General features: G+C 40.8%; 1 protein-coding gene across 1 annotated transcript in view; it reads left to right on the top strand.

Moving 5' to 3' along the window:
- The first annotated feature begins 5,217 nt into the window (after positions 1-5,217).
- The window catches only part of tarbp2 (TAR (HIV) RNA binding protein 2), a 27,562-nt gene continuing 10,707 nt past the window's right edge, over positions 5,218-22,072 (top strand). The window contains exons 1-4 of the mRNA XM_060919428.1: positions 5,218-5,498; positions 9,487-9,813; positions 16,686-16,755; positions 16,943-17,060. Coding sequence (XP_060775411.1) covers positions 5,446-5,498; positions 9,487-9,813; positions 16,686-16,755; positions 16,943-17,060 — 568 coding nt within the window. The 5' untranslated portion in view covers positions 5,218-5,445. The remainder of the gene's footprint in view (positions 5,499-9,486; positions 9,814-16,685; positions 16,756-16,942; positions 17,061-22,072) is intronic.

The raw sequence follows: 22,072 nt of genomic DNA, 5'->3' as shown, positions 1-22,072 counted from the left end.
TCTAATAATTTGAGATACTGGATTTCTGATTTTCATGAGCTATAAGCCATAATCATCAAAATTAAAACAAAAAAGGCTTTAAATATTTCACTTTACATGTAATGAATATAGAATATATGAAAGTTTACCTTTTTGAATTAAATTATGAAAAAATGAACTTTTTCATGGTATTCTAATTTTTTGAGATGCACTATTACATATATTGCAACTGAGTTAAGGATACAGTATACATGGTAAGACAGTGTACCACAGTTATACAGTGGCATTGTACAGCTTGACTGCAACAGGTAGGAATGATTTCCTGGGTCTCTCAGTTGTGCAGCGTGGAAGAATCAGCCGTTTACTGAACGTGCTTCAGACGTTTAGTTAGCATGTAAAAATGGAGTTACATGAACATGAATAACGTTAACTTATCTGAAGTCCTTTCAGAAATATGTTTTAGCATAATCTTGCTAAATAAACAATGTAGAAATCTTTCTTTTCTCGTAACGTTTGCTACACAATAAGATTTCGAGTTTGAAAAGCATTTGCTAGCATGTCAGGTGGATCTTCACTGTGACTAACACTGTGACTGCTTTTGAAACCTTCAGGTTTCTGGGCTCCACAATCTCCCGGGACCTGAAGTGGGAGACCAACACAGTCACCATCATCAAAAAGGCCCAGCAGAGGTTGTACTTTCTGCACCAGCTCAGGAAGCTCAACCTGTTTAAGGAGCTGCTGACACAATTCTACTCTGCCATCATTCAGTCTGTTCTCTGCTCTTCCATCACTGTTTGGTTTGGATCGGTCACTAAGCAGGACAAGAACAGACTGCAATGGACAATAAGGTCTGCAGAGAAAATTATTGGTGTCAGCCTGCCCTCCATCCAAGACCTGTACCTGTCCAGAGTCAGGAAACGGGCAGGTAACATCTCTGCAGACCCATCACACCCTGGTCACAAATTGTTTAAACTTCTCCCCTCTGGGAGACGCTATAGAACACTGTACGCAAAAACAACCAGACACAAGAACAGTTTTTTCCCTCAGGCTGTCTCTGTGATGAACAGCTAAAACTGGACTCAAATATCAGTAACATCAACTGTGAAATATCTGCACACTCATACCGCCATTCTGTGCACACTGTATATTTATATTTACTAAGTCGGGGCGGCACGGTGGTGTAGTGGTTAGCGCTGTCGCCTCACAGCAAGAAGGTCCGGGTTCGAGCCCCGTAGCCAGCGAGGGCCTTTCTGTGCGGAGTTTGCATGTTCTCCCCGTGTCCACGTGGGTTTCCTCCGGGTGCTCCGGTTTCCCCCACAGTCCAAAGACATGCAGGTTAGGTTAACTGGTGACTCTAAATTGACCGTAGGTGTGAATGGTTGTCTGTGTCTATGTGTCAGCCCTGCGATGACCTGGCGACTTGTCCAGGGTGTACCCCGCCTTTCGCCTGTATTCAGCTGGGATAGGCTCCAGCTTGCCTGCGACCCTGTAGAACAGGATAAAGCGGCTAGAGATAATGAGATGAGACATGTACATAGCTTTTTGTTTTGTTTTTGTCTATGCTTTTTATTTGTTTGTACTAAGAGAGGGCGGCACGGTGGTGTAGTGGTTAGCGCTGTCGCCTCACAGCAAGAAGGTCCTGGGTTCGAGCCCCGGGGCCGGCGAGGGCCTTTCTGTGTGGAGTTTGCATGTTCTCCCCGTGTCCGCGTGGGTTTCCTCCGGGTGCTCCGGTTTCCCCCACAGTCCAAAGACATGCAGGTTAGGTTAACTGGTGACTCTAAATTGACCGTAGGTGTGAATGGTTGTCTGTGTCTATGTGTCAGCCCTGTGATGACCTGGCGACTTGTCCAGGGTTTACCCCGCCTTTCGCCCATAGTCAGCTGGGATAGGCTCCAGCTTGCCTGCGACCCTGTAGAAGGATAAAGCGGCTAGAGATAATGAGATGAGATGAGATGTACTAAGAGAGCTAAGTGAAACCGGAGTCAAATTCCTCGTGTGTGTTCACATACCTGGAAATAAAAATGATTCTGATTCTGACTAGCTAGCTTAACGTTAAACCACCATGATGGCACAGCATGCGTTCATTTTGTGAATTCACATTTTTGTCTTGGTAAGGGCATTAGCTATTGTACCGTAAGTGTGATAATAATACAACAATGCGTTGACAGAAAATGTACTTTTGTAAAAGCAAGTACTTTAACTTAAGTAAAAATTTGATTGTACAACTTTCACTTGTATCTGAGTAACATTTGACCAGTGGGATCTGTAGTTTGACTTAAGTAATGAAGTTGAGTACCAGGGGCGATTTCTCAGAGACAACAAGGGAAGCCAAGCTTCCCCTAAAATTCTCTCCCCAAACTGCAGCATCTACGACGTTGAATTCTCATTAAAACAATAACTTGCATAACATAATATATGCCCAAGATTGTATTTATGTTAATAACTATCCTGTAACTTATTTGAGTGATGTCTGACGAACTTGCAGTTCGCTATGAGAATCACCTTTGCTGCCAGGCTGTAACCTTTCTTATTTCAATGGGCTCTATGGACTGGCAGCAGTGTTGCCATATTGGGCGGTTTTAAGTGCATTTTGGCGGGTTTTGAACATATTTTGGGATGGAAAACGTCAGCAGTATCTGGCAACACTGACTGGCAGCCGGGTATCCGTTGCAGTCTACGAGACGGCTCTGAACAGCCAATTTCGGCTAGTTGTTATTGGTTAAAATCAACAAAATCGTCACTTCCAGGGAAGCCGGGCTTCTCTGGGACTAAACGAGACAGTGGGAGGGACAAGAAGCCGGGCTGATAAAGGATTATTGGAGGTGGTGTTTGAAAGACATGAGGAGGGCAGTACTTCGGCGAGGAACACGGAAGCATAATCAGTCAGTCCCTAGCGGATGTCGAGAAAGTGTAGTCGTGTGCCAAAGTGCTGTCCGAATTTCTTTTCATATAAACGTTTCTACTCATTGATGTCTCTGTACATTACTCTGTAAATAAATGTAAATATTACTTGTTGTGCTCCGTTAACTTTCATCCATTCTATCAGTTTGATCATTCGTGAATTCACTCGTTTATTTCATTTGTAGTTCAATCTGGTTGTAGGCTAGCTTGAGCCTTATGTAGTGAAAGTTCATTATGTCTAACTATTCAACCTATTCTTTAAGTTTGTTTCTTAAGACAAGGATTTTTTAAGATGTTACCTTGTTTGTTGACAGTTTCGGCGATAAACTTCCGCCTTCTTCAAAACAGTCACCAGATGTCGAGTGGTGACGTGCCTTATCAGCTGATGTTACTCTATGGAGGCGTGAACGTCCCGCCCAATTTGACAGGTAGTCCACGCCTCCTGCTCTCAGGTCGCTCCTCCAGGACTGCGCTCCAGGTGTACGACAGCGCATACGCTCCCTCATCCCGGTTCATAGTCCTCTGCGCCCGCTTGCGTATCTCCACTGCCTCTAAAATCCACCGCTGGTATCTATTTTCTTCAGCACGAATGACTCTGGCCTCTTCCCAATTCATTATATGATTTTGCCATTTACAGTGGTCTGAAATGGCTGATTTTAGGTTTTCTTGGTGTGCTTTTTCTTTTTCGGATCTTGTGAGTCTTTTTGTTGTTTCTTTTTCACATTCTATTTGGTGTTCTTTTCTGCGAGTATGGAAGCATCTGCCCGTTTCACCAATATACATTTTATTACATGAACAGCAAGGGATTTCATATATGACGTTGCATTTATTGTCCAGTTGTATTTTGTCTTTGGGGTGAACTAACAGCTGTCGGAGGTTCTTGTATGGTTTGACCGGGGTGTTGATGTGGTATTTCCTCATGGATCACTGGATGCGTTCTGTAACTCCTTTTATGTATGGTAGTGTGACAAATCCCCGGTTTGTTTTTTCGGTGTTTTTTTCTTGTTTGTTTGTTTTTTTCCTTTTTTTGTGTCTGTAATTTCCCTTTTCGAATTGCCCACGGTGGATATTGGCAGTTTTTTAATGCCTGTTGGATGTGTTGTTCCTCCTCCTGTCTGTCTTTCTCCTCCGTGATGTTCTGTGTTCGGTCATATAGTGTTCTGATTACTGACATTTTATGTGCTATGGGATGTTCAGATGTCCAGAGAAGACATTGGTCGGTGTGTGTAGGTTTTCTGTATGTTGTAATTCTAATGTTCCCTTCTTCTGTGTGGTGTATTTTTAGGTCTAGAAAAGCTATTGTCTTGTCCGTTTCCTCTTCATGTGTGAATTTGATGTTGCCTGTCTTGTCTATGGAGTTTAGATGATCCGTAAGTTGTTGTGTGTGGCCTGACATCTGGTGACCGTTTTGAAGAAGGCGGAAGTTTATTGCCGAAACTGTCAACAACAAGGTAACATCTTAAAAAATCCTTGTCTTAAGAAACGAACTTAAAGAATAGCTTGAGCCTTATTGGGATCTGCAGTGCTAGCTGCTAACAGAAATTGGTGAAGTCTCTGGAAAGCACAACGAGCTGGTATGACAGGGTCACAGACCATTTTCTGGAAAAGGAGCGGAGGGTGGCGGCACGGTGGTGTAGTGGTTAGCGCTGTCGCCTCACAGCAAGAAGGTCCTGGGTTCGAGCCCCGGGGCCGGCGATTCGATTCGGCGATTCATGAATCTGAAGTGTGTATATTGTTCAGTAATGTTAAGAGAATGGTGGGCTCTGTGTTATAGGTTATACCTGGGTATAATATTCAAGGTTGTGTGTTGCATAGCCTACCTGGTTATGAATTTCCAGACTGTGTGGCAGATGTTCAAGGATGTGTTGCATAGCTAGGCGTTGTGTTAAAGACTCTGTGTTGCATATCAGGGTATGATGTTCAAGGCTCTTCGTTGAATAGCCAGTGTTTTTTGGATGTTTGATATTTTTGATTAAGGATATGAGGCACTAGCCTGGCAAGCTAGACTATAACATGAAATGTACAAGCAAAAATACTTTCTGCCACTAGGTAGGGTTGTCTAGTTCACTATGCTAATGGGGCACACCTTTCTATGCTTTGATATCCGGCCTACAGGTTTTACGGTGAATGCGTAAAATGGGCTTCCCCTGTTTTAAAAACCAGCAGCCGCCACTGTTGAGTACTTTGTCCAACTCTGCTCTCTTGAGCCAAAAGGAAAATGAGTGACAGGATTTGAACACAACGCATAGATTCGTCAGTTTTACTACCCTCCAGTAGGTGGCAGTAATACACCGAACTGCGTTCACTCTGCCAATCGTCCCGTACAACAAGAAGAAGAAGAAGAAGAAGGAACGCGGTTTGTTTTCGGCCTCCAGCTTTTCAGCGTTGCTAGTTTCACGCTCGGTGTTGTGTGATCATGTGAGACTGCACGAGTCGGGCTTGCTCTTGCCTCACCGGTTTACCGGCAATTAAAACTATAAGCTCATGATCTCTAGGGGGTTTCCATTGCTTTTGGGGGGGATTTTGCGATATTAAACCAGTTAATTATCTGTCTGTTATTGGGGAATGAGCGAGGAGAAAAGCCCGGACAGCTGCAGGAGAAACTCTGGGTGCACCAGGTGAGCTTCTCCTCCGACTGTTAGCCTTCTAGCTCTCAGGGCTTTGCAAAACTTGCTAACCTAGCTAGCATTTTCCGCTCATAATTACTGCAGTACGGCGAGAAGGGGGGAAAAAAAATCCGGACGTCACTGGAAAGTGTATTGTTTTACCCTTCTTCTTATCACATTCCCTATGGAGCTTTGTTATCGTGTCCTTTTTATGTAAAAGCTAGTTTCTGTGGTTACCACAACCATTACAATACTAGCTCCATAGATTGATTGATTGACTTCATTTCCCAGCTTGGGATCAATAATGTTACAGCTGCAAGTTATCATCCATGCGAAAGACATACTGAAAGAAAGAGACGCTGTACAACATAAAACAGAATTAAAAAAAAAAAAAAAACCAGGAACAAGCCGACTGTACAATATACATATAAAAATACATCTGTGTATGTGCATTAATGGAGCGGCGGCTACAATTATCGACACCTTAACGATCTTTTGGCCATTGCAGAAGTAGAAAAGACTTTCAGTACGTAAACTGTGCATGAATAATTACTCAAAGTTCCACTGGAAAAAAAAAGAATTGATTCCCGATTACTTAGTGTATCAAATCACGTGACACCGTTCCAGAGTTATCGACACCTTTGTCCACAGTTATCGACACCGTTCCACAATGATCGACATCCAGATGATTATTTATAAAATAGTAGTAATAATAATCAGTATGTGGTCTTAAGTTAACAAAAGTTTTTATTCGCATCTCCCATAACCCAGGACGGAACAGTACCATCACTTATTTTAACGTGGTGTCACGTGTGTGTACCAGCTGGGAGGTCCGTATCGTGAAATACCGTGACCGAGGTCTTGAAAATACTGACCGAGGCCTCTGGGCCGAGGTCAGTATTTTCAAGACCTCGGTCACGGTATTTCACAATACAGACCTCCCAGCTGGTAAATAATAATATATTTATTTTTTTCTTTACCAAATTCTAACAGAAAATGAGGGCGCCCGAAAGGGAAACCATATTTAGAACAAACCTGCTACAAGTTCGTTTTCGGCTTTCTCCTGAAATGTTTTCTTTTATTTCGTCTTCACCAGGGTAGTAAAACTCGCTTTCGTTGTGAACACTGTCGTTATCGTTATCCATGCTGTAAAATTAATGCTATTATACCGAGAAATGGGCGGCACGGTGGTGTAGTGGTTAGCGCTGTCGCCTCACAGCAAGAAGGTCCGGGTTCGAGCCCCGTGGCCGGCGAGGGCCTTTCTGTGCGGAGTTTGCATGTTCTCTCCGTGTCCGCGTGGGTTTCCTCCAGGTGCTCCGGTTTCCCCCACAGTCCAAAGACATGCAGGTTAGGTTAACTGGTGACTCTAAATTGACCGTAGGTGTGAATGTGAATGGTTGTCTGTGTCTATGTGTCGGCCCTGTGATGACCTGGCGACTTGTCCAGGGTGTACCCCGCCTTTCGTCCGTAGTCAGCTGGGATAGGCTCCAGCTTGCCTGCGACCCTGTAGAACAGGATAAAGCGGCTACAGATAATGAGATGAATGAGAATGAACCGTGAAAAAAGTAATTTCTTATATTTGCCTTCCGGGTTTTTATATGCTGTTCCATCCCATGTATAACAAGTGTTCCATCCTGTAATACCATTTTTGTGACATTTATTTACATAATGTTTAATCTTACCTTTTTTTTGTACCAGCTTCACAGAGACATCTGTCACGTACACCATTTTATTAATCGGTACTTGCATTAGGGTGGCACGGTGGTGTAGTGGTTAACACGGTCGCCTCACAGCAAGAAGGTTCCGGGTTCGAACCCAGCGGCCGGCGAGGGCCTTTCTGTGTGGGGTTTGCATGTTCTCCCCATGTCTGCGTGGGTTTCCCCCGGGTGCTCCAGTTTCCCCCACATTCCAAAGACATGCAGTTAGGTTAACGTGGGGCGGCCTTGGGCTGAGGTGCCCTTGAGCAAGGTACTGAACCCCTGACTGCTCCCTGGGCGCTCTAGTGTGGCTGCCCACTGCTCTGGGTGTGCGCGCGCGTGTGTTCACTGCTTCAGATGGGTTAAATGCAGAGGATGAATTTCACTGTGCTTGAAGTGTGCATGTGACAAATAAAGGTTTCTTCTTTCATTAGTCATCCCGCCTTTATAGATGAACCCGTCATGCCACATATGATACATAAAGTTAGAAGAAAAACAAAATATATTGTTTAGTTGTTTTATTGTCAAAACACGGGATTTCTTTGTGATGTCACGCCGAGGTATATTCTGTAATTCGAATTCCGGGCTTTTAGATCAATTTTGATTTAAAATATCATGAATATAATGTTAATACAATGTGACAGGATATAATAATACTGGATAATCAAAGAATACATGACAGTGATGCGTGTGAGTACAAGATATTAAGTATGAAACCCCTGAATATTTAGAAAACGTAATGTCATTGTAATATACCGTCCTGTTCCGGTTCATACTTTCCGTACCCGTTATGGGAGACACCGTTTTTATTTAAAATTTGTTGTACATAGACTTATATTTAGTACAAAATATCTTTTTAGGTAAATATACCGATGTTGGTGCTTATGTAAATGAGAAAGTAATTCTAATGTTTGTAAACAAATGAACTGATGATGTTTAACCTGTGTCTGAAAATCTTTTTGTTCCACTTTCTACCCACTTTCTAAGTATTTTCATAGATCACATTTTGTTAATCATTTGTTGTTGTTTGTATTAATTTCTAATTTTGTAGTTTACCAATAAATGTCAAAAGGCAATTGGCATTGTAACCACATGAAAATCCAGGTCAAAGGTCGCATGTCATTCCTCGAACCAAAACACAAAATGTCTACTGATATTGTAATATGTGGTAGATATTTACAACAAACTGAAAAAAAATTCTGAATGGAATAGAAAAATCTGAATATTTCAAGCATGCATTTTTTTTATATGCTAGGAATTTAATTTAATTCTGGTCTAATTCTATTTACTGTAGTAGGATTCCAAATACTCTATAAACATTCTATTCGGTTATGAATCAGAAAAAAATATTAAAAATCACAGAACTTTTATTTTTTAAAGTACTTCATCTACTTCAACTATGTTGCACAAAGATCGATCCATAACAGTTGTAAATATCCCTTAATTCCACAGGGTGTCGATAATGGTGGACACCGGTGAAAGTGATCACTATTATCGACACCTGACGTGATTCTCAAACGCATGTTTAGATACAAAATGGCGACTGTCAAATGAAAGAGTAAGAAACAAAGTAGGTTGCGACAAGGAGATCATGAAATATCGGTGAATTTGATCAGTAAAAACATGTCCATGATCTTTCCACCATGCTTACCTGCGATGATAACGTCCGGGTTTTCCTTAAATTGCTGATCGCGCTAAAAAAAATTCCATCTCAGGTAACGAGTTGTGTCATCAGAGGACAAGATCAAAGGGCGAGGGGGGGTTTCCGGTTGATTAATTAACCAATAATAACTTGTAACTGAAACTCACCTTTGTAAAATTGTTTTTGTATTGGTAAATCTGAAAAGGTGTTGATAATTGTAGCTGCCACTGTCGTGCTAAAAATAAGAATTGTGATGAAAGAAAACTGCAAAAGTGGCAGTATTGAACAGAAGATAAATAAATAAAAACTCTAAAGGTGCAAAGTGACTAATGGCAGTAAACAAATAAGCTCTGACAGATGTTCTGCTCATATCAGGCTAGCTATATAATCAGCAATTTCAGTTCCTTTTCTTTCTGTTTTTCAATTCTGTCGTGTTAGAATAAAATGGCAAAAAACAAAACACCCTGAGACATTTCTGATTTTATGTTATTGCTTAATCTTTCAATAACCTTGTTGTAGCTAATTGATAGTCTTTCAGATTTTCTTTCAGAGAAGAACAGCAAGTGTTTAATATACAGACACGCTGGTGAAAGTAGCGTGAATTGTTTGCAGATAGGAGTGGTACCTTTTATGCTCTAGTGAGATCCTCTCTGTCTGTCAGTGTTCTCAGTATAGAGCAAATGCTGGCTGTGAATCCTGGGAAGACGCCCATCAGTCTGCTGCAGGAGTATGGAACGCGGATAGGCAAGACACCGGTGTATGACCTGCTGAAGGCCGAAGGTCAGGCCCACCAGCCCAACTTCACCTTCCGCGTATCTGTGGGAGAGATCAGCTGCACAGGCCAGGGCCCCAGCAAGAAGGCTGCCAAACACAAGGCTGCTGAAGCTGCTCTCAAGATGCTGAAAGGAGGGATGCTGGAAGCATTAAAGGGCAGTGTTATGGAAGGAGAGCACTTTGATGAAATAGACATCCCCTTGGATGGAGACTGGTAAGAGTGCTCTAAATGTGTTAGGATGTTTACTAGCGTCAATTTATAATCAGAATGCACAGTTTATTTGGTGGCTAGCACTTTTTCTGGCTGTTATGGTCAGTTATCACTCTGTTCTATAGCTGTATTTGTCAGTTGCTTTGAAGGACATCAACAAATGAACAAATATGAATACAACCTTATACGCTGCAACTCTGTTATAACGAACTCCTTGGGGGACGTCCACGTCCAAATAGTTAATTATACAAAAAGTTAGTAATACTGAAATGGACCCACTTGCCACACCAAACACCCATGTTATATACAAAATTTTTGGCACATTCTCTTTATTACGAGTTTCTCCTTCCAAAGAGTTAAAGGGTCACCAACGGAGGCAATGATTTCTTCGTCTGTTATGGAAAAGATGGAGGTTACCGGTGTATCGTTGTTAGTGTCTACCCACTGACTTGCTGTGTTTTCTGTGCTTTAACTAGGCATTAAGTTTAGCGGTATCAGGAGCCATTTCATTCTTTTATCCAACCTTTTGATCAACGTTCTCAATAATTGTTAGTGATCAACACCTAACCAAGGCCATCCTTAAAAAAAATCCGTTTCCTGTCCACCGGGTGAACAAAAAAAATTCAGTTGGGAGGGAGTTTTTTTTTTTTTTTATATATATATGGATGGATAAGAAATCGCAATGCTGTGTTTGTTTTTTCTTTCAGTACTTTTTTTATTACAAAAGCAGACACATTTAATAAAATGACAGTTTAATCAACTGAAACTTGTACAAAAACTTTAAGTTAGCATTTTAAATGCTGACTGCAACATTTGCAAAACTTTTACAAAGGTACTGAAAATGTCCGACACACGGACTTTTTGTAGTTCTAAATCGACCGTTAGGCCTAGTTTGGATGAAATTACACTATTAAAATGATCACTGAATGATTTATTTTTCTGAATCTTTACTATTTTGTTGTTCGCTAGAATACCATTTTGCGATTTCACACTTAAGCAAATGTTTGAAAACTCCGGATCTCCTTCCTTCATGGTGGCTGCCATTTTTTTTGTGCCGCACGGCGCATGCGCAGAGCTGATTCAATTCTATATTCTGCGTGGAATGCAAGGCTTTCCACAAGCACCGGCTGCCGGCTACACAATTAAGTCCAGCCGGCTACTTTAATGACTTATTTTTGTAGCCGACAGGCTCTAAATATTAATTTTCGATTTTAATAAAATTAAATGTTTATCTAACGGACTGACAATAATGTCAAACTGAACCGCACTCATTTAAGTTGTGATTCGCGCTGTTTGTACCGATAATAACCACAAATTCCCCGCCGACTTCGTTGATCAAGGGAGAGTAACTCATCCGCGGCCCCGACATGCGGTGTGTGCGCGCGCACTCAGCGGAGGCAGTAGTGTCTCGGAGGCGACATCGGAGGGAACAGAAGCAGAGATAACACTTATTTTGTCTCCGGTAAACCAGTCTTCTCTCGTTCAATTACGTGCTGGCATCAAAAGACACCGTTGGTTGTAAATGAAACCAAACTGAGTGGTTGGAGTGTATTTTCATACACAAATGTTCGCTGAGTGTGTAGCCACCACTGCAGACCGTTGTCGTTGTTAATTCATAGCATGCTCAGCTGCGTGAATGTGTCATGCACCGAAAATAAGAGATTTACAAGCCAGGAACGCCTCATGATGCAATACGCAAGAAAAGAAAGATGATTTACTCCCATTTTACTTTGTATTTGAGTAAAGTGAATAAATAAATGGTCTGTGGAAAATACATTTAATCCTGGGAACTGCGTGCACAGGAGTTTATTTTGTGTGTGTGTGTGCGTGTGTGTGTCTCGTCCCCCCCGGCTGGCTACTTATTTGTCATGGCTGGCTAGTATGAGCCTTAGTGGAAAGCCCTGGGAATGCGTAAATGTCAAGTTCGATTTTAGATTTATGAACCCGAAAAAAAATGTCAAAAAACTTGGGGGCGTCGTGGCTCAGGTGGATAAGGCGCCACACCATAAATCCAGGGACCCGGGTTCGATTCCGACCTGAGGTCATTTCCCGATCCCTCCCCGTCTCTCTCTCTCCTGCTCATTTCCTGTCTCTACACTGTCCTATCCAATAAAGGTGAAAAAAGCCCAAAAAATCTTTAAAAAAAAAAGTCGAAAAACCGGCGTTAAAAAAAAAATTCAACCGCACAAACGGCACTCATCCGGCCGGTGGACCGGAAACAGAACATTTTTTAATAATGGCCCAAGTCTAGCCTCTATTTTATGGCGCTAACACACATTGTTGACTGCAGACTTGATCACTTGTTGTTCGTCTCTGGTCGGAAAAGGAACGCGTGGCTCAGTGTGTCATGCAAGCAGGCGAATGATGGGTATAATTGCAGGAAGAGTGTTTCTTTACAAACAGGCAGGCAAAACGGTTCAAAAAGGAAGAGTCCATATACGCAAAAAGTCAAAACTAGAAAGGCAATACACAGATACAAAGCTTGGTAATGTGAGACACTATGTACAGCGCGTACACTTCACTAAGTCTGTGTGTTTAGAGACTCCTTAGAAGTGTGCGGTGTGATTGCGCTCTAATCCAGAACAGGTACAGTGTGGGAAATAAGGCCGGACTGGCGGACATTGACCAGTAATTTTCGCATTTGTCCGTCTGTATTTCAAAAGCATCAGACCGGATGGCCAATAAAAATTAGCCCTAATGTGTCCATCTATATTTCAAAAGCTTCAAACCGGATGGCCCATGAAAAATTGTAAAGATATGGATCTAATCTACGTCTAATTTTCTTCCAAATGTTACACTGGGCGAATACGTTATGTCGTAACACGGCCTGTGATTGGCTGATCGTGGACGTGCTCGATGAATGACAAGTCGCCTCTCATCAGCGAGTAGGAGTGCATTCTGACATGACATCACGCGACGCTGTTATCAGCTGGGTAGGTTTACCACTAACGTTAAAAGAAGTTGTAGTCCAGCAGGTTTGAGTCTGAATGCCAAATGATATGACCATGTGTAGTTTTGAGTCATTTTAAAAGTCATTTTGTTACAAAGTTACTTGGAATCTTATACTCACAATTTTTACTCTATTATGTAAAAATAGTTGTATTGTTAGTTACTAAATTTCTTATAGACTTATTATAAACATAGTATAAAAAATGGTCATTGACACAATGTTTCATGAGTGTTATTATAGTACCTATATATGATTACCAGTAAGTTGTAGCCAACTGGAACATCCTTGCCTCCCCCATACTATTTTTTTAGGCGTGAACTGACCTGTGTGTACTACTGTTTTCTTGGGTAGAACTTTTAAGCATGTTTTTCTTGAATCTTCTGACATTTTCTTGTGAATTATACTCAGTTTTTAGTGTAATTAGCAATTAATGTCGAGTATAATTTGGCCTTTGAAGAGCACAAAAATGTGCCTGGAAATAGCTGAGAAGCCATCTCCAGGCATCTAAAGCCCTTCAGCAAATGGACCCCCAGCCACATTGTTCCGTGCCATTCGGACAGACTGAAATTTGGACGGACAGACAACATTTCAGACTTGTGTGTCCTGGGACAGTCTGCTTAAAATTCTTTATTTTCCACACTGAGGTGCATACAGTGGCATGCAAAAGTTTGGGCACCCTTACTGAAAATGTCTGTTACTGTGAATAGTTAAGTGAGCAGGAGATGAACTGATCACCAAAAGGCATAAAGGTAAAGATGACATTTCTTTTCAGTGTTTTCTGCAAGATTTGTGTATTATTTTTGTTTTGTGCAATTGGAGAGTGAAAAAAAGAAAAGGAACACCATGCGAAAGTTTGGGCACCCCAATACATTTGAGTTCTCAGGTAACTTTTACCAAGGTTCCAGACCTTAATTAGCTTATTGAGCTGTGGCTTGTTCAAATTCTTCGTTAGGAAAGGTCAGATGATGCAGATTTCAAAGCTGTATAAATTCTCTGACTCCTCAAATTTGCCCCTAAAATCAACAGCCATGGGCTCCTCTAAGCAACTCCATCGCATTCTGAATAATAAAATAATTGATGCTCACAAAGCAGGAGAAGGCTACAAGAACGTAGCAAAGTGTTTTCAGGTAGCTGTTTCCTCAGATCGTAATGTTATTAAGAAATGGCAGTTAACAGAAACAGTGGAGATCAAGGTGAGGTCTGGAAGATGAAGAAAACTTTCTGAAAGAACTGATCGTTGGATTGCTCGAAAGGCAAATAAAAACCCCTGTTTGACTGCAAAAGACCTTCAGAAAGATTTAGCAGACCCTGGAGTGGTGGTGCACTGTTCTACTATGCAGCGACACCTGAACAAATATGATCTTCATGGGAGAGTCATCAGAAGAAAACTGTTCCTGCATCCTAGCCACAAAATTCAGCATCTGAAGTTTGCAAATGAACATCTAAATAAGCCTGATGCATTTTGGAAACAAGTCCTGTGGACTGATGAAATCAAAATAGAACTTTTTGGCCACAATGTGCAAAGGTATGTTTGGAGAAAAAAGGGTGCCAAATTCCAGGAAAAGAACACCTCTCCAACTCTGAAGCATGTGTGTGGATCGATCATGCTTTGGGGTTGTGTTGCAGCCAGTGGCACAGAGCACATTTCACTGGTCGAGGGAAACATGAATTCGAATAAATACCAGCAAATTCTGGAAGCAAACATCACGCCATCTGTAAAAAAGTTGAAGTTAAAAAGAGGATGGGTCCGACAATAAGACGATGGTCCAAAACACACCTCAAAATCTACAATGGAATGCCTCAAGGGGCACAAGCTGAAGGTTTTGCCATGGCCCTCACAGTCCCCTGACCTAAACATCATTGAAAATCTGTGGATAGATCTCAAAAGAGCAGTGCATGCAAGACAGACCAAGAAACTTGTAGAACTGGAAGCCTTTTGCAAGGATGAATGTGTGAAAATCCCCCAGGTAAGAACTGAAAGATTATTAGCTGGCTACAAAAAGTGTTTACAAGCTGTGATACTTGCCAAAGGGGGTGTTACTAAGTACTAACCATGCAGGGTGCCCAAACTTCTGCTTTGGGCCCTTTTCCTTTTTTGTCATTTTGAAAATGTAAAAGATGAAAATAAATAGTTTTTGCTTAAAATATAAAGGGAATGAGTCATCTTTAACTTTATGCCTTTTGGAGATCATTTCATCTTCAACTTGCTTAACTGTTCACAGTAACAGCAATTTTGACCAGGGGTGCCCAAACTTTTGCATACCACTGTAGTAATTGGTCCTAATGGTGCTGTGTGCATGTTGTAATCTGCAGCGTGCGTGGACATGACAGTGATGGAATGAATTTATTATTATTATTTATTTTTTTTTTTTTAAAAAGTCAATCCCTGTGTTTGAAATCGCCCCCTATTCACTATATAGGGCACTGTATAGTGGGGACGCCATTTTGTAGTGCTGTCTGAAACGATAGTGAGGATTATTTACACCCTTTATAGTGCACTTAAAGTATCCCACAATGCATCGCAAAAAAGTAGTGTACAACTGATGGTCACTAACCAAGCAATATATCCCATCATGCATTGCGGTCGTGCTGAAGGAAATCAAATTAAGTCTCCAAATTTGATTTAATAAAAGGCAGCGGCAAAGAAGAAAGTATTCAGCCGTGATTTAAAAAAAACTGAAGGATGCAGGTGCTTTGTATTGATTGTGTGAAATATGCTCAGTATAATATATATTTATCACAAAAATACATGCATGTATTTATTATTTTGAAAATTCACCAGCCGACTGATGTGGCACGTTTAATTGTGCGACAGTAACCACGTAAATACCACCGCGACGGACTAGTGTCCGAAAGCGGTTTTTCATTTTAGTAATTCCCTATATAGGGAGTAGTGAACGAGTGAGCGATTTTGGACACAGGGTATGACTCATTGTCACAAAAGGCAGGGGATATGAACTCAGTATATTATATGCGGAAGTTTTTAGTAAGAGCTCGTTATATCGGGGTTGCCGTGTACTCCTCGGGGTGGACAAATCACTAGGCTAGGTACATTTCATGTCCAGGTTTTTTTGTTTGTTTGTTTGTTTGTTTTTTTAAAGTAGTAGTAGTTGCCTGGAAGACAAGCAAATCCAACAACCAAAGAAAGATAATAAACCGTACATCATATTGAATAGGAGCCCTGTGATGACCTGGCGACTTGTCCAGGGTGTACCCCGCCTTTCGCCCGTAGTCAGCTGGGATCGGCTCCAGCTTGCCTGCGACCCTGTAGAACAGGATAAAGCAGCTAGAGATAATGAGATGAGATATTGAATAGGAAGTAGCCTGCACTACTTGTTGAGAATCCCAATCTCTGATGAGCGACACACATTGCCCAATGTGTGATCTGACTGCCAATAGAATGATTTTTACTAGACATGTTAAATAACACTGACGAAACCAGTGAAATAAAGTGCAGTTCAAAGCCATTATATAACACTCCTGCTGGTACATTGCAATGTGATCACCTCGTGGTAATTTTACTTGTGAAATGGGGAAAGAACACAGCAGTTCATAGCAAAAACTCTTGCCAACAGCTTGCTGACTTTTTCTTGAGGTCGTAAACAAGATGTGGTGCATTAGAATCTTTACCAAGAGAAAATACAGAGTATGGTTATGTAGTCATCTCCTTGCCTGGAATTCATATACTTATTTATTTGTTTCCCATGGCCTGTATTAATGCACTTAACTAGTTGGCTAACTTGTCATTGTTAGTTGCCTACTCTGTTAGGTTTCCAGGCAACCAATACATGCATCTGGGCAAACAAACTGGAGCATCCACTTTCTCAATGGGCTACTGAATTTTTAACTTAACAAATTCCTATCAAAAAGTACCATAGGGTTTGATTGTATGTTCTGCATTGACGGTAATGAGTGTTTCCTACAGCTCCCAGTCAGAGATAAAGTTATCCAGTTCCAGCCAGCAAGCTGAATGCAATCCAGTTGGAGCTCTACAGGTTAGAGATTCTTTTCTGAGTCTGTGCACACGCACACACACACACACACACACACACACACACACACACACACACACACACACACACACACACACACAACTCTTAATTTCTCTTGTGCTAAGCAATATCCCTTTTAATATTGAAAGGATATATATGAATAAATTTAAATCGTTTTTTTTTTTTGTAGGAATTGGTGGTGCAGAAAGGTTGGCGTTTACCAGAATACACAGTCACACAAGAGTCTGGGCCTGCACATCGTAAAGAGTTCACCATGACATGCAAAGTAGAGAAATTTGTTGAGATTGGTAAGCATGTTCTTAAGTTATTCTCAAAATTAGGTTTCCTGTAAACTCCCAGGTAATTCATCAGTATTGTAAAAGTATTGTTATAACTGCAGTCAAAAGTTTGGACACCGCTCCTCATTCATAGGTTTTTCTTGATTTTGACTATTTTCTACCTTGTAGAACGATACTGAAGACATCAAAACCTACGAAATAACACATGGAGCATACATTGAATTATGTGGGAAACAAACAAACAAAAAAGTGTTAATGTTTCTATTTTAAATTCTTCAAAGTAGCCACCGTTTATCTTGATGATGCTTTGTACACTATTGGCATTCTCTTAACCAGATTCATAAGGGGGTCACCTGGAATGCTTTTCAGTTAACAGGTGCCTCGTCAAAAGTTAATTAGTGCAGTTTCTTGCTTTCTTAAAGGTAGACTGCCTTTCAGATTTTTCAGTAGGGTGCATCAGTTGCTCTCACTTTCATAAAATCTGATGCATTTTTGTTTGGGTGTTCCTTTTCATCAATAAAGGGGCAATTCCATGTAAATGTCAACCTCACCATGCAAAAATAAAGCAACATGTAATACATCAAAACCACTCCCAGAGATATCACCTAGGCCTGTATTTTACAGATGTGAATAAGTTGAACCAATTTGTAACCAACCTAATATGTCACTGTCAGTCTTTCTTTCTTATAATGTAAAACCCAAGCTAAAATCAACTTTGATCATGTACAATTCTATATTATTGCCACAAGCCACAGAAATGTATGCTAAAAGCCACAAAACAGCAAAACAATAGCCATCCTAAATATTATTTAAGAACTTTGATAGTTTTAGCTGATATTTAGAGAGTTTTTCAAAGGGTTATGGTGGTTAAATTGCTGATTTTCTAAACATATGCCATGTCTATTTCAGACGCGTCACATCCATAATGGAATTTCGTCACATCCATAACGCTGACTTTTCCTTCCGAAACTCTGCATGAAATACAAAATATTTTAAACAAAGATTTTTTAATATTCACCTTGGACCCCTCTATCAAATGGATATCTCCATTTCGACATTAGGTTTACGATTTCACAGAGTTTGATAAAAATGTACAGTCACCCAAGAAAAGTGATACTTTTTCTGTCACATCCATAACGCATCTTTTATTGGCATTTTCTGGCATGCCCTAGATGTACTATGGGAATTGTTCTTGTTCTATCACTTCTCCAGTATGGTACAGCCTTAAAATATGCAACACCTGTTTAAATACTGGGAGACAATAAAACATGCACTGGGTCATTTGTTGCCATTTTGAGTTCAAGTGTCATGTCCATAACGCTGGAATTGCTCAAAGACATCCTGTAAAATTTTTTGACCATATTCAAAAGTCTAATGGTGGCACCATGAGGTTCATTTTTTGCCAAAAAACGCTTATTTTATGTTTTCGCATAAGGTTTGAATCACCATGTTGGACTCCATTTATTGATTTCTTGTGACCCAGAGATCATGTTAAGAACCTTCGCAAGGGATTGAGAAGCATTAATGTGATTCATAATACATTTGTATTGTTTAAAAGTAGTTGAACAATGATTCAATGAACAGCTAAAACTCAAACTGTGCTTGATAATATATTTAGAATATGTACTAAAAATGTGTATCTAAGATATTTGGTATACTCTATAAGGTGCCATAATTAGGGTGTTCACACGGCACATATTTGCATCGATGCTGCACCGATGTATTTTGTTGCGATATATCTTACACCGGTGTAAATTTTGCGCAGCGTTCACACGTCACAACCCTGCTTACTAGAGAGAAGCGTGTTAGCACCGGTGCAGCCCCACTTGCGGTCACACGGCAGTTTCTGCGACCGTGCAATAGTAGCAAAAACTTTATTACTATCATTTCCTTTGATAGTAATAAAGTTTTGATATCATTTCCTTTTATTACTATCATTTCCTATCATTATTACTATCATTTCCGATAGTAATAATGCGGAAATGAAATATGCGCATGCGTGAAAATGTACTTCCTTTTCCCGGTTGTCATGGCGTCACCAAGCGCCGGGAAAACAACGTGGATGAAGACACCAGTGTTGCCAGATATTGCTGACGTTTTCCATTCCAAAATATGTTCAAATCCGCCAAAATGCACTTAAAATCCCAATCTGGCAACACTGGAAGACACGCAGTTCTATTGTTGATATTCGCCATTTTGGAAGCGCAAAATAGACTACCAGGATGTAAATTATGCAATGCCCGTATGTAATCAACTCTCCTCACGCGTAGCGAGTCTACCCCTGTAGCGTTCAGACGTCCCATTTTATATCGGTGCTGCCCCGCAAACTAGCATTTACTCCGGAGTAAATTTCTTAAACCACCTCCCGAGCAGGGTTAGATTTGCACCGGTTTAAGCAGCTTTCAGGGGCTACACCGGTATAACTTTGTACCGTGTGAACGCTCTACTGGGGCAGCCCCGGTGCTACACCGGAGTAAAAGTTGCCGTGTGAACACCCCTAATGTTTCATGAAAAGTGATCGAAATTTTGTCATAAAATAGCAGCTTTTTCCTTAACTTTGAGCTCCTGGTGCCACCATTAAACTTTTGAATTTTGTCAAAATATTTCACCCAGTGTGTTTTCTTACCAAAAGGAACATAAAAACAAAAATGCATCATGATCGGAGGAACTTTTCATTTTTAGGGGGCAACTGATGCACCCTATTTTTCAGGTTTAGGTTATAAAAATAATTTCCCCTGACACCCAATTATTTTTGTTTAGTGGACCGAAAGCTACTGAATTCGAATCACAGAAAAATTATTTAATTTTTTTTAATAGAACAGTTAATGAATTTAGGGCCACATGGCCCTAAATTCTGTGCTATTTTTTTCTTGCTTCACCATGAGGCGATACCATGATCAGCTGATTGTTTAGTGACAGAATGATGTAACTGTCAGTGCACGGTCAAGGTAAACCTGTAGATGGCAGTAATGCAACACTGGATGCCAGCTACTGTAAAATCCAAGCGAAGACGACGACTATGCGGAAAGTTAAACGTGCACATGCGCGCACCGAACTTCCCTATCTGCTTGACTGCGCGAAGTGAGCGATTTCATGCACGTTATTTGCTAGGGAATCCCCTCAAATTAAATAACTTCCCAGCCACAGAAAGGCCTGGTTTTTTTTGTTTGTTTGGTTTTTTTTTAAGATATTACAGAAATAAACGTGCATCACAATGACCAAATTTCAGAGGAAATAAATTTCACCATTTTTCTGAAATTGAAAGGCCATCTACTTTTAATGCATTTGAGATCAAATAGTAAAAAATAAAAATACAGTAAATAGCCTGATTCCATGACTGTAGTAATCCATATTAGGACAAGCACCGCTCAACTAAGTAAAGAGAAAAGACAGTCTGTCATTACTTTGACATGAAGTGTCCTTTTTTTTTCAATTAATTAATAAAAATTAAACCTATAAATGAGTAGGTGTATCCAAACCTTTGACTGGTACTGTATGTGAGTGAATATATATATTCTAGTGCCAGTAATACAGCCCTTCAATATCTTAAGGCTCACTCACAACCCACTGTACGTGCTACTACGGGTGGTCTATGGTAAAAAATTTGGCAAAACTGTGCTTGAGACTTGCGTGACACTTGTGTGTGTTCAGCGGTGTAGAAGGCTGCAGACTGGCCGTGGACACTTTTGGTCCTGCATATGCAAATTCTATGGGTCTTGTGAAAAATCAAGAGCGCATACACTACGTACAGGACCTGTACTCCTTTTGTACGGCTGAACCAAGTCAGCAGCACGGCTAGTAGGGGCTTTTTGCGATGACAGTAAGACGCATGAGTGACGCATGGTCATTGTACAAGTGACATGCCTCAGAAGTATTACACATGTACTCCACACTTGCTATTTGTGTGGCGCGCAAGACAGAAGTACATCTCACTTTCTACCCTATGTGTGGCGTGCACACAGCACACGTGACCCCCACGTGACACGAGAGGCAAGACTCTGGGTATATATATTGGGGAGGAACAAAGGAACCGATCATGTCGCGTGTAGCATTGTAGAAGGGAAGAAGACCACCTGTTTTTATTTGAGTATATGTTAATTTACCATGCAAATGTCAAATAATAAAACATGAGTACAGTGGTGCTTGAAAGTTTGTGAACCCTTTAGAATTTTCTATATTTCTGCATAAATATGACCGAAAATATAATCAGATTTTCACACAAGTCCTAAGAGTAGATAAAGAGAACCCAGTTAAACAAATGAGACAAAAATATTATGCTTGGTCATTTATTTATTGAGGAAAATGATCCAATATTACATATCTGTGAGTGGCAAAAGTATGTGAACCTCTAGGATTAGCAGTTAATTTGAAGGTGAAATTAGAGTCAGGTGTTTCCAATCAATGGGATGACAATCAGGTGTGAGTGGGCACCCTGTTTTATTGAAAGCACAGGGATCTATCAAAGTCTGATCTTCGCAACACATGTTTGTGGAAGTGTATCATGGCACGAACAGAGGAGATTTCTGAAGACCTCAGAAAAAGAGCTGTTGATGCTCATCAGGCTGGAAAAGGTTACAAAACCATCTGTAAAGAGTTTGGACTCCACCAGTCCATAGTCAGACAGATTGTGTACAAATGGAGGAAATTCAAGACCATTGTTACCCTCCCCAGGAGTGGTCGACCAACAAAGATCACTCCAAGAGCAAGGCGTGTAATAGTCAGCGAGGTCACAAAGGACCCCAGGGTAACTTCTAAGCAACTGAAGGCCTCTCTCACATTGGCTAATGTTCATGAGGCCACCATCAGAACACTACTGAACAACAATGGTATGCATGGCAGGGTTGCAAGGAGAAAGCCACTGCTGTCCAAAAAGAACATTGCTGCTCATCTGCAGTTTGGTAAAGATCACATGGACAAGCCAGAAGGCTATTGGAGAAATGCTTTGTGGACGGATGAGACCAAAATAGAACTTTTTGGTTTAAATGAGAAGCATTATGTTTGGAGAAAGGAAAACACTGCAT

Source organism: Neoarius graeffei, chromosome 4 (assembly GCF_027579695.1).
Source record: "Neoarius graeffei isolate fNeoGra1 chromosome 4, fNeoGra1.pri, whole genome shotgun sequence".
NCBI lineage: Eukaryota > Metazoa > Chordata > Actinopteri > Siluriformes > Ariidae > Neoarius > Neoarius graeffei.
This window is presented reverse-complemented; position numbering and strand designations above follow the sequence as displayed.